Below are 17978 nucleotides of genomic sequence, written 5' to 3'. Positions count from 1 at the left end.
AAGATAAAGGTTTATTAAATGAGAAAGTGAAGACTCTTTTCCTCTTTTTTTTTTTTTTTCTCTTTTCCTGCTGTGCCATTCTAGGTCCTGTCATCCAGCACATTTGGGAGACATGGTCTTGATTTTCTTCTTTATCTGAAGAGTTTTAAATCCATGTAAATCACATGCAAATGTGTTCTTGTTAAAGTATGCTGAGGGAGGAAAGCAAATGAATTTTCTCTTCTTCTTATGCTGATATTTGAATAGACTTGAACATTTGGGTGAGTATTTTCATTATATGTTTTAGTAATTAAGGCTTCCCTTAAAATTATGGTCCACCTGACTTTCAATCCCTGCTTCCAAAACCTATTTTCATTTCTCTTATTCACATTGCTGCTTAATATTAACAGTTCTGTTTTATCTCCAAAATGACTGAAGAAAAATACCAATATTTTTAAAGGAACTTTTGTGGGACAAGCGGTGCAAGAGTTGAAAAATCACTAAGTGCTATTTGCAAAAGTGATTTAATGAGAATAAGCACAAGGTCACCAAGATGGCTATCTCGATTTATGCCGTTATCTGTCCCTTTAACAGCCTGTATTCAAAACCAACACTCTCAGATCCTCCACAATCAATACCCTGGGAGACGCCTAAAAAGTGTAACCACTTACATTTTAAAATTCCTATAAACCTAATTTTATTTTGAACTGTGTTACTTATTAATAATATTGAGAGTTGCTTGGCATGAACTTCATACTCGCTTGGCATTGGCATTTTTGTGTGAAATGATCTCCAACCCAAATTTCTTGCTGATAGGCATTTCCAAAACATGCCAGATACACTAGGCAATACAACCCTAGGAATTTCTGAATATGCTGAGTTTCTTAGGAGGATTCTTATTGCTCAGGCAAAAGGGCTTTCTCAAACAAATTGTCAATGACATTTCAGTAAGTATGGGACACTGGAAGAAGAAAAATTTGAGTCCCCTCCTTTTATGTAGTAAAGGTATCAGTCTAGGATTGAGAGCAATCACTGGCAGAAGGACCCCTGGCCTCCAGCCTCTCAGGAGAAAGCCCAAATACCTAAGTTAGAGGTTTCCTTTCCCTCTGGGTGACCCTTTCACTACAGGCTGGGACCAAATATTTGCATTGTCAACAGATGAACAGAATTTTTGCTGTCTTGCTTTTCAATTAAAAAGGAGGAGATGGAACAAAGGAGAGAAATGAAACCTGGTGAAAAATTCTGAAAATGTTGTCTCAATAAGCTGGGTCATGCCTACCATGCTGGCTTTTATGAAAAATTGTCCTGCATCCAACCAATGTAGCTGACTCTCTTGGTTAGGTGGGATAGGATTAGGCTTGCTACATTATTTAAAAAAAAAACCAATCAGGTACTTTACAAGTAAATTCAGTTTTGGAATGGCTAAAAATATTCCCTGTCAACATCAGAAAATTCAAATCCCCTTGATTTTTTCATGTTAAAATTATGTTTGACACATTAAATTGTAATTTAATCTAAGTATATTAAAATGTCAGAGAAAAGCTAAGTGAAACAAACATATCTGTCCTGAAAAAAAAAAAAAAAAAAAAAAGTAGGCATTAGTTCAAATGTAGGCCTTTGATAACTCTGTTTTAAATTCTTATATCTTTTTTCTAGCATAAACAGCAGAGGTGAACTGAATATGTGCAACATGGATTATTGACTAAAACACTTTCTGTAAAAGAAGTTGCTATGAAACTGCCCAGGATGTCCCTGACAGTAGTCCAGGAAGGAGGTTGAAGGCACTGCCATGTCCCAGCATCTCAGTTTTCCACCAGAAGTACTCCAATGAGTGCAAGGTTATTTGCATCAGGGGAAATTTAACTTTCAAGAAACATCAGGAGACACATTATAACATTGTGACCTGATAAAGAAAAACAGGATTTGTCCTTCCCATCATGCAGCTCAGCTGACACCCTCTAGAGGACAAACTCAATGAACTTGAAAATTGAGTTAGTTTGTTTCTCAGGAATTAATGTGAGCTGTTGGCTTCCATCCAAATGCCATTTCACTGTTGATGTATTTTTAATTATTATCTTTGTTTTTTATAGCAAACCACAAATCAAAATAATGGATATTTCCCATTCTTTTAATATTGATCTATATAGGCCCAAATAAAGAGAAGAATTTTTAAAAGGTATTTGAAATTATATAATGAAATGCCTCCTTCTTCTTCCCCCCCCCCCCCATTGTTTAAACTTCCTTAAAAGAAATAAGAAATAAAAGAAATAAGGAAGAAATAGTTGTGTTAAACACTATTGTCTATTGATAGACAATCCTAACCTAAATTGATGGCAATCCTAACCAATATTTAATCTTCTTAATGCAAATGATGGGATTTTATTTGAATGTTGCTGGCTTCTTCAAACAGGACAATTGTCACTGTGACAGTGTAAGTCCTGTCTGAGTGAGGGGGGCTGCCCTACTCCTTCGAATAACAGTGAGAATATACAATTTTTTTCTTTCTTCCCTTAGCTTTTGTGCATGTCTGGCAGAGGATTTTGCTATAGGTTGTATATTTGGAAACAGCACAGTTAAAACCAGTTTAAAATAGAAAGTCTTGAAAAGTGTCTTTCTCCTTTAACAGTACCTGACTGGATGGGCTTCACAGAAAAGATATTCCTGTTGGAATCTAAGCCATTATCACCTTCATGAGAAACAACAGCTAGGACAAAGAAGTTCAGCCAAAATTATGTTTGTTTGTTTCATGGACAGTGTAGTCTCTTTTTGCTGGACAAAGCAACTTAGAGTTACACAGCTTTTTTTCTACACAAAAGCAGAAAGAGCTGTCCAGGTTTAGAGGCTGCAAAGACAGACGGAGAAGGTGGTCCATTTCCAGGTGTCCACTGTTGTGAGGATTCCCTCTGTTGGTCTCACATTCAAGTCATACCCAGCTTCTCTTGTACATTTTTAATTGTGGGTCCTTTCAACACTTTGCCAAAAATTTACTAGGTGTAAATTTACAGAAGGTCACCTGAAGGATAAATGCTGAGGGCTTGACAGGGCCATCCTCCACACCCCACCAACTCTGGTCCTTCTCAAAGTCCAAGCTTTTTGTAACCTTTTTGTCATGGCAACAAGTAACTTTGGGGCACACAGAGATACTGTCAGGACCTCTTTGTCTCCCACAAGATCCTCTAAAGCCTCTTAGAATTCATCTACGGCTCTCACAGTGGCTTTTGGATTTGGGTCCTGTTCATCATGAAATTCCCCTGACTCTTACGCTTGAATCTACCTGCCAGGAAATACTCCTATGCTGGCAACTGTGAAAGTTTAGTATTGTATCCATGATATATCACCACATTCAAAACAAGGAACTCTTTGTACTATACAATTATTTCTATTGCATCGAAGTGCCAAAGAAAAAGGATATCTGCAAATGGTTCAAGTCAATACTTGAACAGATTAGGCTGAGGTATCTTAGTAAGACTATTACATACTATTACATACTTCTCACCTCTAATAGTAATTATGAGATAGAGGTCTTGAAAATAAACAAAACCAATAAAACCTCTTTCTTTTGAAAATAACATTGTGGAATAAAATCCATGTAGTCGACTTGGAAGCACACCTCTTTTTATGTTGTTTTTATAAATAACATGAAATTATGCACCAATTATATGTGATGTTTATTTTGTCAACTTCCACGTTCCAAAGTGATAAAGTAAGGATTTTTTTATTTGTAGGTAAAATTCTTTTCTATAGAAATTAATAGGTTTTTAAAGACTGGCCAGAGTAAAGTTCCTTTTCTGCTTCTAATCATAAACCATAACAAATTTGAAGTTTAAAATTATCAGTACTGTATTTCCATTGAGTCCTTATTACAATACTTAATGTTAAGCCCTTAAATGCTACATTTTATACTAGTATTTCTTTCACATGGAAGGAAAGAAGTCAGATGAAAGAAACACAGACTTTTATATTAAAATTAAGAGCCCAAATGTTATCTTAACCAGGGATTAACATTTGCACTTGCAAGTATTTTGTTGGTTTAATACTTGCAAGTATTTTGTGTTGTAAATTTGCATTTACAAGAAATATCTTGGTTCTAAACAGATATTTTACTACAAAGAGACTATTGCAAAAACAAGTAAAATATAGTAATTTGAATAATTTATACAGTATGTGTTATGCTTATTGAAAGGAATGCATAACAAACATTACATTTCTAATTTTCTTTGCCAGTAAATAAACCTTGGTTGAAATTTTCAAGGTAAACCTAGTTCTTGTACAATCATAGACAATAAATGCTATGACTGAACCCATTCTTTTGGGAGTGTTTTGGCATGTTGCCAAAACAAGCAAAATCTGAATAAGCCATTAAAAGAAAACAGTAAATAAACCAATGTCAGAAACAGAGAAGGATTGTTGTCAGATCTGTGTCCCTCACACAGATTGGTATTCATTAGCATAAGTCATGTTTCTGTCCTAAGGAGGTTCACTTTGATGTTTAAGTTGGGGTTTATGAAAGCTGAGAGTCCAGCTTCTGCTTCTCTTTCCCCCGAGTTCCCTTCTGGCACAGCATCTGATTCCTGTAAATCTGAGGGGAACAGTGGTGGTGAGAACAGCCACTTCCCATTCCTCCCACAGCCCAGGAGTTTCTGTTTGTGAGCTGATGCCTTCAGTCAGAAGGGGAAGAAAGCAAAAACTAGGAATAATTTATTATTGTTTCCCACTGTTCTGTGTTTGTCACAGCAGACTTGGCCTGGTTTGCAAATACGGAACCTGATCCAAAGCCCACTGAAGTCCCTAGGACATGTGCCTCAGAATCATGAATATTAACTTATCCAAATAATTTTTATACAAGGATTTAAAAGCATAAAAGGGTTTGAGAGAAGTCTTTTGGTAGTTTGGGGTTGGGATTTTTGAGTCTGATATAAAGCACACTGTGACAGGGGAGTCTTTTATATTTTAGCATTCTTTGGACCAGATTCTTAAAACATTGTCACAGCAGTATCGCTACTACCATATTACATGATTACTTCTTTGCACACTGCACTCAGTTGGAAGGAATTCAAAACAAGCCCAAATTTATACCAAAATATTTGCCACGTGTTTCAGATAAGGTATCAGAAACTTTGAACACAACATAAGAGATTTAATGTCCAGCATTTCCTTTCAAACTCATTTATGTTTCTCCCTCCCTCTCCACTCTCACATCCCTGCACCCTCACAGTTTATGTGACAGCACTGCTTTAGTACCTTCAATAAAATAGCCTTGTCCAGTGAGGCAAATACAAGCACCTTATGAGGTGTGACCAGCTTTTGAGTGCAGCCTTTGTTCTTTTCTGCTCTTTACAGATGACACAGGAGCCCTTGTTGGCGCTACGGCTTGATTGACTCAGAGCTGGGAGTGAGCGAGCAAAACAGACTCATGGCATTTGTTTTCTTTTTGATCCCCTGCTTTGTGCTCAGCATCGACTTTGCTTTCTCCTGCCAGAATGCTGATGACTTTGTGGGTGCCAGTTCTCCAGGGGACATCATTATTGGAGGATTGTTTGCAGTTCACAGTGAAATGCTGCATCCAGAAGAAGATCCCATCAAGCCAGTAATTCAGAATTGTGCTGGGTGAGTAATACTGGAAATTACACATATTGCAAAGAAGAGAGCACTGACACTGTACATGTAGCTCTTATATTAAGGTCAACAAATTCTGGTTCTCTGGCTTTGCTTAGTCTAAAAATTCCTTGGACATCACATAAATTTCATTAAACTAAAACAAGCTGACAGAACATGGCCAAGTTAAAATAAAAAATACTGCACCTTACTGAGGAAGGGAATGAGCATTTTGTCTGTTGTATTTGCATTTACAAGAAATATCTTGGTTGTACATAGATATTTTGATCCTATTTCAATTTCAATATTTCAATTCATATATTAATTCATATATTAATATTTCATCTTTCAATTCTTGATCCTATTTCAATCTTCATAGATAATCAAATAGCCTTCTTAATCACCTGTTATAACATCCACTGGAGATGAGGGGAAATATCTGGGCTAACTTCATCAGGTCTGAAGAGTATTTTAGAATACCAATGTAACCACTAGAAACCTCGATGTCTAAAATATTGTCTTCTATTCTGAAATATTTAGTGTTTCCTTTCCTTTGCTTCATGCTTTTGGAGAAAATAAATATGTTTTTAAAAAACTTACTGGGCAGGTGAAGTAAGCTGGAAAATCTTCACTGACTCTGACAGAAGTTTCCTGAAGATACCACTTGCAAATTTTCATGTATCATGAAAATTAAACTTTTAGTACCTTTTTCTTTTCCAGAGAAAAAAAAAATTATTCAGGTATATTTTAAGCTTTGTGTTTATTTTACTTAGTCTCCCATTAAATGAGAAAAAAAGTATGGTTTTTAATCTTTTGTACACTAAAACCAAGCAAATCACACAAAACTTACTACCCATCAGTTCTTCTCAGCAGTAGTAAAATTCTAAGGGATATACTCATAACAGAATTGCTTCACCCTTGCTTCCAGCAGTTTTTCTAAAAAATACCACTTATGTTTCTCTGCCAGCTTTGAAATCCAAGTTTTTCTTCAGACGCTTGCAATGATACATGCTATTGAATCCATCAACAACTCAACGCTGTTATCTGGAGTTACTCTGGGCTATGAAATCTACGACACGTGTGCAGAAGTTACAAAAGCCATGGCATCTGCTCTGAGATTTCTGTCTAAAATCAATTCTTCTGAGGATGCTGTGGAGTTCAAGTGTAACTATTCAGACTACATCCCGAGAGTCAAGGCAGTCACTGGAGCCAGCTACTCGGAGGTGTCGATGGCAGTGTCAAGGCTGTTGGCTTTGCAATTAATCCCACAGGTAGGTTTGAGGCAATTATTTTATTTTGGACAGAGGTTCAGATTTACCATTCTAAGAATACAGGCTCTGATCCCAGGAATTGCAAAAGCCACATATTTACTACAGGGCAGGATTTGGTTTATCCTAAGGAGCTCAGAATGGGTGGGCTTCAAGTGGAAGCCTTGATTCACTTGCCCAAACAAAGGCAATAGAGGATATTTTATATACCCAAGGCACATTTATCAAAGTGTTTTTTCAGGGTTGTGTTGGGCTCTTGCCAGCCTGGCTGTGCCTTTAATCAGTCCTGGTTACTCCAATGTACCTTGGATTACGCTCAAGGACTTCACTCAGGCAGCAAAGTTACAGCTGCCATCAAATTTGCCTGGTGGTGAGTATAGCAACACTCAGTCTCAAGCTAGAAAAGAAAAAAAAAAAAAAGGGAGACCAGATGAAATCTGGCCAGAAATTCAGGAATTCTCTGCAGCCCAAGAGAAATTAGGTGCTGGAGTCAGTTAAAACTATGGACAGGGAAGTGAGGAAGATTGCTCTAAAACAAAGATTTACTCCTGGTACTCTTCAAACAATTGTAGAAGTGAAGGAATACAACAGTTCAGATCCACACTAGTCCTTCCCAAAATATCCTTTTCTATTTCTGACTTCTCTAGGACTAGCATATTCCCACATTTGTGCTTAGGCCCATGCTGACCTTCCTACTGTCACCCTTGTTAATGAATTGGGGTCAAGGCTAGGACTAACAAGAAAGAAGCAGAGCCACACTATCTTGCAGATTTTTGGTTTTGGCAATAGATATAAATTAACCAAATAAATGGAAAAGACATAAAATCTGAACTAAAGATAACTTCTAACTGAATCTTCTCCTCTGCAATGGTAGGAAGTAATTCTGACCTCCAACGCCACCACAGGAACTGTAGTAAGTATGAAAACTAAAATGCCACACTTGAACATAATCAAAAGGCAAGTGACTACAAAAATCTGCAGTAGGGCATAGATGGAAAATGGGAGCCAACAGATTTTTCTTATCAATAGCACCTGCAGTGTTCTGACACAGTAAGATTTTGGTATCCCCTCCAGTGAGGGGACTCTCGTTTTGGAAAGCTTAAATTTATTTTTTAAGATCTGTCAAGCAATATAGCGGAAAAAAAGTTCCAGCAAAAAAGTAAGAAAGGGTTAAAACAGGAGAGATTTAAATAGCAATGTTCTTTTTATGTTTTCTAGCTACATTCACAAGAAAAAATATAATAAATCATTTGTATGAAAGAATTATAGCATTTTGTATTATCAGTTACTGTTTGTCTGTTGAAAGCCTCCCAACAGATTTAATGATCCATTTGAAATATTATAATTAAATATTAGGGAGAAAATATACATCTATATATGTGTGAACCATACTAACACACTCTGTGATAGGAAAATACTACAAGAGTTCTAGCAATTAGAATAGAGACTCAAAAATAGCCAATATTTTAAATATTGTTTTGAAGAACATGTTAACTGTATCTGAAAGGAGTAAACCAAAATTTTTATGCCATCAATTCTGCCATATCCACTTTGAAAGATTTTGCTCTGGGCCTTTACTGAATTGTGTGGAAGAGAGTGGAAAAAAAAGTGTAACTGGTACGGGGCACAAGTCTGCATCCTAAGAGCAGAGGGAGAGAACCTGCCCCCTTTGGCTGCAACTGGTTGATGCTCACTCTCAGGAGGAGGGAGCCCAGGTCAGGTGGGAAGAAAGAGCAATCATGGCAGCTTTGGCTCTCTTGGCATACTTTGGAGGAGACTGCATCCATAACTGAATTGTTCGCTCTTCCTAGGTCAGTCCTGCATCATCAGCTGAAATCCTCAGTGACAAAATCAGGTTTCCTTCTTTCTTCAGGACTATCCCCAGTGATTTTCACCAGACGAGAGCAATGACTCGTTTGATCTGTGAATCTGGGTGGAACTGGATCGGAGTAATAGCCACTGATGATGACAATGGGCGGTTCGCTCTGGAGAGCTTTGGGGTCCAGGCCATGGCAAACAATGTTTGCATAGCCTTTAAAGAGATGCTGCCAGCCTATCTCTCTGACAGCACCTTTCACACCAAAGTTGATAATGCAATTGAGAAGATTGTCAAGGAAACAAGAGTAAATGTTATTGTTGTCTTTATGAGACAGTTCCACGTGCTCAAACTATTCAAGAAGGCAATTGAGAGGAATGTTAATAAAATCTGGATTGCCAGTGATAACTGGTCAGCTGCAGTCAAGATCAGTACAATTCCCAATATCAGACAGCTAGGAACAGTTGTGGGATTTGGATTTAAAAGTGGGGATGTCTCCTCATTCCAAGAGTTTCTGAGAAACCTTCATGAAAAGCCCACTGAAAACAACAAGTTTTTACGTGAATATATTATGCTTTTGTCAATCTGTGCACACCTGGAATATCATGATTTTCAAACATGCATTGCAAACCAATCCCAGGATGATCTATTGGAAAATGATGGGAGTAAACCTCAGATCTGGAGAGATGATTTTTTGAATGCCAATGTTGAACCAGGATTTATCCATAGTACTATACTTGCAGTCTATGCTATAGCTCATGCCATTAAAGGGCAATGCAAAGACAGAGACTGCAAGGATCCATCTGCCTTTACTCCCTGGGAGGTATGATGCTAATTCTTTCAGGTCTCATTCTCTCTGCCTAACTTTCATCACATTTTTGCTCCCATGTTCCTGGAGATAAAATCTCGGGCCTTTTACTAAACAACTAAATGACTTATCAGCTATTTGACCAATAGTAGTTGGTCCCATTGCTGCAAACCATTGCTGCAAACCATCTCTTGAGAGATGGGGATACTGCAGGATAGGAGCAATCACCAAAGAGTCTCAATTTTCCTTTCTCTCTTTCTCTCACCATTGTATCTGTTTTGTCTTAATTGAAGTATTTTCCTCTACAATGAGTCTCTACTTGAAACTGAAAATGTAATACATTGTACTTCTGTCTGATCTTGGCATATATAAAGACATAATGTCTAAGATGGGTGAGGTACTTGTTATCACACTACTGGGTGGGTAAAGAAGAGGAAAAATCAGCCAAGTAAACCTGACCTGACCTTTTACCCAACAACCTGCTCAGGACTATTCACTTTTACACACTTTTACTCAGAGGATTAAACAAATGTTCATTTAAAAGTCAAACAACCTCTGAAGCACTCTGATTTGTTGCTCTGATTTGCTCTGACCTCTTATCCTAGGTCAGGGCAGGTCAAACCCAGATACAGGATTTGAAAAAAACAAAAAACAACTAACCAATAACCCAGTAACAATCAGACTTTTCCATGAATTAATAAACTCTAATGTGACAAATTCAGGACTACTTTGTGGGAATGCATATTTATGGAGCTACATTTACATAATAACTGGACTAAATTCCAAACCATCCAAATTGAAAGTCCTTCTAAGTTGCTAAGTGCTTGTGAAGGGAACTGAAAGAGATAGTTATTTCCCCCGTGATGTTTTCATAACATGTTTCTTCTACATGAAAATTCAATCCTCTAGGAAGGGGGGTATATATCTACAGAAAAACCTTGGGATCCAAATAATCCATATCATACATCTCCATATACAAAGAAACAATAGAGTGATTGTTGTTATACACTGCAAAAATAATAACCAGTTGCACCAAAATGTTGCTAAATATTAGCCCCTTCTCTCTGAAACTCAAGATGTATTCAAAAAGCTCTGGTGGTCTCATAATGTTAGACAAATTGAAAAAGTGGAGAAGACAAGAATTAAATTACTAGTCTGAGTATATATAATAAAAAACCCTATTCAGTTCCACACAACTATGCATCATCCAAATAAAATGCACCAATCAAATTGGTTAGAAACATACCAGTTCTTCATAAATTATATAAGCACTCAAATAAATTACATTAAAAAATGAAAAAATGACATATTATACACACCAGATGTGTTACATATATTTGACAAAGCCTATTGAGGTAGTATACCTGTCAGCACATTTAATTGTGTTAGTTAAATGCTATGAATATCACAAATGGACCCAAGTAAGAGCATGCTTTTCAAATGCAGTTGAACTCAGCCTTTCACCAAACACTGAATCTTTTTTCTTGTCACTTAATTACTGTTGCCAAAAATCACTAGGCCTGCAAAATAATAAAGCTTGTGCTTCGATTAAGAACCATGGCAGCAAATGGGAGTACTCCTATGATCTCCCCATGAACTGGGAATAGGGATATATATATACATAATGTGCCTTAACCCATCCTTTTCTAGATTCACACAGACCTTGTTTGAGCTGTCTGTGATGAGGGAGGCAGAAGTTTTCCCCTGTTGAACAGAATGGATTGCAATATGAAGCTGGACAGTTGCCTTAAGAAAGCATCTTTGGTTTGGTATTTCCTGTGACCTATCAAATACAGCCTTACTGTGTATTGTTGCCATTGTGCCATTGATCTCGTCATCTGAGCAAATTGGCGTATATTGTTCTTTGATTATTGACAGTTCTGAATCTCACCTTGCCATGCACAATTTCAGCCAGAGTCACAGCTGGGAACAGTGCTAGAAACTTCCAGACATGTTAAGGGAACTTACTCTGGAAGCAAACGTTGCCCAGATTGACTCTGGGCGCACTGTCCACCACTGTTCTTTACAAGAAGGGGAGTACCTAAAGATTCTTAGTTTTTGCATGCAAAAATATTTTCTCACTGAATATCACACCAAAATTTTCAAGGCTGGAAAAAAATAACCCTATTATTACGATTTTATGAAATTATTATTCTTTTTATTAATAGATTTTTAAGGCCAACAAGGTTCAATTACATAGAATGTAATTCTGTAAACAAAATTAATTTGAATTTTAATTTTTCTCTTACTTCTAAAAGCATTTCTTTTTTAACTTGATGTTATCAAATCAAATTATCATATGTTAAACTACTCAGTTTGTCACACTGACATGATACTGGTACTGTATGTTATCACTCCTTACACTTATGTACAGCTCCTTGAAGAACTTAAAAAAGTTATCGTCATTGATGATGATAAGGAAGTCAAGTTTGACTCCAATGGAGATATGAGCACCAGCTATGATGTCCTTCTTTGGAAAGAAATTGATGGCCACATGGAAATCATCACTATGGCAGAATATGACGCAGAGAAAGGTGGCTTTATTTTTGAGGATGAAGAGAAAAAAAAAGATTTTCTGGCTTTGAAGGTAACTTTTGATTTGCTGACATATTGCGTGAAATTTGTTTCAAATAATTTTTTTCTCCCTGCAGCACTTGCAACTGAAGCATGTGTCAGCTAGAAATCTCTTGTGTGGTTTAATGTTTTCCTCTTAGAGCAAATAATCCGTTCTGAGTTTATTCAACCCTTTTCATACACCCTGAGATGCATGTTAGCCTGTGAGTAGGCTCAATGATACAAAATGTATTTATTTCTCCAGAATGCCCCTAGAAGGTTATGTCCATCCTAAGGATGCTATTCCAGAAGCTTACAAAGGGATTTTAAAATAAAAAAATGATAGTGTGTAAAAAAGCCCTCACTTATGTACTACCTTTTTTTTTTTTAAACGAAGGTTCAGATGTGTTGGCTTTATTGTTTAAAAAAAACCCAAAAAAACCCCAACAAACAAACAAACAAAAAAAAGGTTTTGGTGTTTATTTGCTCCTGTTAGTGCAGGGGGTCAGTAACATGAGTAGGTGGTGCCATCTGGAGCCCCAGCACTGGTGTAGACAGGACTGGTGGGTGGCTCTGGCCAGTTCCAGCTGGACAATGTCCTCTGTGCATAGGTGGAGGTCTGAGTTGCAAGGCATTCCCCACTAATGGGACAGGGAGAGGCTGTTTACTAGGTGGACTGAATTCTCCACATGTGAACTTAGCTGAGGACAAAAGGAAACCTGAAACTTTGTGCCTCTTTGTGGTGCAAGGAAACGTCTCCACCTCATTGTAAAGACCATCTTGGAAGGAGAGGAGATTGCAATGTGCCTCAGGACAGATCATTTGACAAAAAATAGTCTTTGGAAGGAAGACCTGAAGTGAGACCTCAAGAGAAGGCCCTGATCACACACTCAGGAGTGGAGCTTCATGACTCAGGGATAAGCTGACACGGGTCAGGAGTGCCAGAGCTGCAGTACAGAGCATCCTCCGAATTGTCTTCTTCAGGGCAAGGTGTCCATCCTGGGCTCTGAGCAGCTGAAAGTATGAGAGTATCAGGATCTCATTTGTGAAGCAGCTCACTCAAATTCCCCATCAGATGCTTCTGTGTGTTCTTTGAAGATGATCCCCAGTAAACACAGGTTCAAAGCTGAATGAAAGACTTTGATCTAGATTTTAAAGGTACACACAAATCCAGGGATTAGCATTCAGGGCCCAAAAATAAAATTATCAGGTAAATAATGCCCCATTGTATTACTCATTGACTGTGTTGAGGAAATACAAGAAATTTGATTCTACAACGTCTCTTTTTCAACATAATTTTCAGATTTCCTTAAAATATGTATGATATGAAAAGAAATATAAATTTCAAAAATCCTGGAGGTTTATATTAATGCTCTCTTGTAATTAGCTGTACCTGAGATGATGATCTCTTTTTTTTTCCCTCTGCACATTGCAGAAGGTTCAGTCAACATGTTCCCAGCACTGCAGGCCAGGCCAGGTAAAAAAGGTTACAGAAAGTCCACACACATGCTGCTATGAGTGTATTTACTGCCCAGAAAACCATTACAGCAACCAAACAGGTAAAAAATTTGTATCCAAATAAAGGTTTATTTATACATCAATGCAATTGTTTTGCTTGGATATAATGTGCCTTGAGAACCTTGTGTTAAATTTTGGAATGGGATTTAAATATTTTTCTATGATCAGTTTCCTGTAAAACTTGGTATAAATTCTTCTTAAAAGGCCAAGTTTAAAAAAATTAGATTTTCAAGCTGACTAGCATTACCCTTTGCTAGGATGGAAATTCTGGCTGATTTTTCAGTGAGATTTACTCTCATTAAATAGAGCTTTTCTTCCCTATCTTTCTGTAGTATATTCAGTCCAGTAAGGAGCAATTTCTTTACTTTCTGTGTGGTGAGGCACTGGAATGTGTTGTCCAGAGAAGTTGTTGTGGTTGCCTCATTCTCAGAAGTGTTCAAGACCAGGCAGGACGGAGCTCTGGGCAACCTGGTGTAGTGAAAGGTGTCCATACCCCAGCTCAGGAGCTGGGACTAGATGGTCTTTGAAAGTCCCTTCCAACCCAAACCATTCTACAAGCCTATGAATCTATGAAATTCAAAGTTATTTATTTTGCTTAACAGCACATTTTGTGTCTTACCTCAGAGTACTGTGCAATTTGATATGACTGTACAGCAATATTTTCTAGTACCAAATCTGATGTATACTTTACCACTGGTTTAAGCAAAATCTTTTAAAGGGGAAAATTAAATATGGAGGAGATGGAATTAAGAAAATTAAGGTAGCATGCACTTTTAATATACTGAGAGCAGAAGAAAAGTTAATTTTATCTTCTTATTCAATTAATTGTGAAATTTCTCCATACCAGAGAATAGGAATTGCAAAACAAATGTACCAAGCAAGGCTTGCTCCCCGCTGCGAGGGAGCTCCAGGCACTTGTCCTTAGCTCCTTGTGCCACTGCCACCGCAGCCCTGCAGCTCCTCCCCCTGGACAGCGACGGCCGCAATCAGGAGCAGTCAGACACATCTTTTCCCTTTAGCATCCCTTCCCACATTGCTCCTTTATCTCAAGTCCCTACAATCCGCTTTGCAGTTTATTAACTTCGGGGTTCTAAGACGTCTTCCTTTTTTGTCTGCTTCCAGACATGGATTACTGCTACCGATGTAACAACAAAACCTACTGGGCTCCCATCAACAGCTCCACGTGCTACAGAAAGACAATCTATTTCCTTGCCTGGACTGACTGGTTTGCTATCTTCCTCCTCCTCCTCTCTGCTTTTGGGGTTGTGTTGGTTTTGTCCGTTTGTGTAATATTTACCAAAAACTTGGACACACCAGTCGTAAAGGCATCTGGTGGTCTGACTGTCTGCTATATTATTCTCTTCAGCCACTTCTTAATTTTTTTAAGCACTGTCTTCTTCATAGATGTACCCACAGAATTCAAATGTAAAACTAGGCAAGCACTCTTTGGCATAAGTTTTACACTCTGCATTTCATGTATTTTAATAAAGTCACTAAAAATTTTATTAGCTTTCAGCTTTGATCCCAAGCTTCAAAATTTCCTGAAATGCATGTATAAACCTATTCCCACTGTGGTCACCTGCACTGGAATTCAAGTTATCATTTGCACCTTCTGGCTAATATTTAACACACCTTTTGTAAATCAAAATTTCTCAATCCCAAGAGCAATAATACTGGAATGCAATGAGGGGTCCATTGTAGCTTTTGGGATTATGTTGGGCTACATCGCTGCCCTAGCATTTATTTGCTTCATATTTGCCTTTAAAGGTAGGAAGTTGCCAGAGAATTACAATGAAGCTAAATTCATCACTTTTGGCATGCTAATTTACTTTATAGCATGGATCGTATTTATCCCTGTCTACGCAACTACATTTGGCAAATACTTGCCAGCAGTGGAAATCATCGTTGTTTTAATATCTAACTATGGAATCCTCTGCTGCACTTTTCTTCCAAAATGCTATATCATCATTTACAAGCAAGAGACAAACACAAAATCTGCCTTTCTCAAAATGGTTTACACTTACTCCTCTAAGAGTGCAGGCAGCGTTGCTGTTAGCCAGGTTTCTTTAGATTCAAAGTCTTCCAGCCTGCAAGCTACTATCACAGAGCCATGTAAAACTGAGAATGACTCTGTGAATGGAAACTGCCATTTCCCAGTGCCTAGGCAGCCACTAATAAAAGGCAAAGTTCTTCCTAAAAATGCTACAAGGAGTATGGTCAGAAAAAGAGTCTCCAGCATATGACTGGCCAGTGTTAAGCACTGGAAATTAAAAAGCCATTTTAGGGAGCCATTTCTCTTTCAGATCTCTTTCCTTTTGATATCCCCAAGGAGGGCAGGCCATGTGAAACACCTTTTCCTGTACTTAGGTGGTTATCCATTACCAGATCTGAACGGCATTCCTGACTCACAGACTCCATCCCTTGCTCCTGCAAAGTCCCTGATGTGCAGTCTCCTTCAGCCGCTCCCTTCCTTCCCCATCCAGCCCACACAGACCTGTGGGAACCTATTCTGCAACCTCCCTTCCTCAAGTGAGGCAGAAGCATCACAAAATTTTTATTTCTCACAGTCATAGAAGTGGGACCACATGAGCTTTCCCACTTATTTTGCCTCTTTGATGCTCATTTGTTTAAGGAGCTCTTCTTCTCATCTGGCCCCATTTTACAGATCAAAGAGAACCTTGTCCCAGGCTTTGTTTGCCAAGATAAACACATCCAGTCCTTTAGTCTCCACTTTTAAGATAGGCTTTCCATTCTTCTGATCTTCCAAAAGTAACTCTTTTCATCTGGTATCAGTGAATTTTTTTGTTTTCCTCCCAAAATTGCACATCTTATTCCAGATGAGTGTTGTAGTAACATTTAAGGTCCCTTGTGCTTACCAGCATGGTAATGAACTAGAGACAGATCTATAAAGAAATTACAGAATTCTTCTGGAGCCCTGTAGTTATACATATGTTCATTTGCCTTTTTTCCCCATACTCAGAAGAAACACAGTGATTCACCTCATTCACCTCCTCTGATATATGAGGAGAGCAAGCCCCAGGTGTCCTTTTATTTGAGAGTGTAAAGTCAATGTGTAATGGCAGAACTGAAAACCACTAATTGATTCCTCTCATTAGCATAAATAATGTAATGACCAGCATGGGTGCATCCTGGAAAATGTAAGGGGTTGATATATATTTTTTAAAAATGTGATTTTTAATGAGAACATGACAATGCATTATTATGATACACAGAAAGAGCACAAGGATTACATGATCTGCACTGGATGAGTCTCTGCTCTGTAGTTCCATGAGCACAGCTGTGCTGTGCCTTCTGTGTGAGAGGCAAAGGGCACATTCAGAGAAGGAGGAATTTTTCTGTCAGGGTAATGGTACCACAGAGCTTTTTCAGACAGAGCTTAAACACCAGAGCTATGTTGTCAATACCAGAACAGGAACAGGAAAATACTTTTCCATATTCATAAAGCCCAGAACATAGAAACTTTGCTATTTTAAGTTCTGTGCCATGTTACTGTGAGGTAATACTAGAATCCTTGATATTGTGTATCTATGAAGGTATTTTAAAGTAATTTGAAAGGCAAGAGTGCAATTCACATATAGATTTGTGTAAATACATATGTTATGTTGCTGATTGTAGGAATGAAGTGTTATATGTATATATTTATATGTTGAATGCTGTTTATACTTCAGTTGTGGCAAATACCTTTCTGCATATGAAATTATGCATGATAAGTTAAAATGCCTGTAATTTGACTGACAAGGCAGCAAGAAGTCTTCCCCTAAAAGAGAGAAGCAAAGCTTTACATTACATGCACAACTGTCAGCAATCAGCTGGTTAGAAAAGTGAATTTGGCTGGAATGTTGTACCTGTGTTTATTGTTTTCAAAAGTGTTGAGTGTAGCATGCCTTGAAGCTATATGAAAGGGAATGATTAAAGCCATATTGATATTTAAAATTGAGTTGGGTCACTTAATTTCCTTACCTGTCCCCATGAGGTTATGTTTGGCCTTGAACAACATATACCTGTAAGGTGTTTCCACTGTAGACCTCAGCCTGCTTAGAAACATCCTTTAGATTGAAAGCTGTGTATGGTAGGGGACTCGTCCTGCAGGACAATGAGGAGAATGTCTTGATGAACAGGGCCTGGTGACAGCAGTATGAAGGTCTCTACCAAGGTGTCTCTGAGGAAAGACATCACATATGGCAGAATTTCAAAGGAGCCCTACATGCTCCTTCTAATTCTCCAGCTACTCAGGTCTTCTGTGCAAAGCACAGTCCATGGTGGAGCAGAGAGGATGTAACAGGCTTGCAAGCTTGACTTGGCAGCAAAAAAGAGACATTATAGCAAGATGTACTACATGTTTTTAAATGCCTTGTCTGCAAGAAGCAAGTGATCACATATAGGAAGAACATAAAGGGCTTGTGCTTCCCTACACAGAAGA

The 17978-nt window shown here is 38.0% G+C and overlaps 1 protein-coding gene across 2 annotated transcripts; it reads left to right on the top strand.

The window, feature by feature from the left end:
- The first annotated feature begins 5191 nt into the window (after window positions 1-5191).
- GPRC6A (G protein-coupled receptor class C group 6 member A) lies at window positions 5192-16675 on the top strand. Of its 2 annotated transcripts, XM_058836916.1 has the most exons (7): window positions 5192-5586; window positions 6542-6845; window positions 7717-7755; window positions 8654-9481; window positions 11841-12053; window positions 13455-13578; window positions 14660-16675. In XM_058836916.1, exons 1-7 carry the CDS (start codon window positions 5393-5395, stop codon window positions 15778-15780), a joined length of 2823 nt encoding a protein of 940 aa, XP_058692899.1. In that variant the 5' UTR covers window positions 5192-5392; the 3' UTR covers window positions 15781-16675. The 2 variants fall into 2 exon arrangements, with proteins under 2 accessions (XP_058692899.1, XP_058692900.1); XM_058836917.1 differs by lacking the exon at window positions 7717-7755.
- Window positions 16676-17978: the final 1303 nt, after the last annotated feature.

Source organism: Poecile atricapillus, chromosome 3 (assembly GCF_030490865.1).
Source record: "Poecile atricapillus isolate bPoeAtr1 chromosome 3, bPoeAtr1.hap1, whole genome shotgun sequence".
Lineage (NCBI taxonomy): Eukaryota > Metazoa > Chordata > Aves > Passeriformes > Paridae > Poecile > Poecile atricapillus.
The sequence above is the reverse complement of the archived record's forward strand: the minus strand, read 5'-3'. Positions and strand labels throughout refer to the sequence as shown.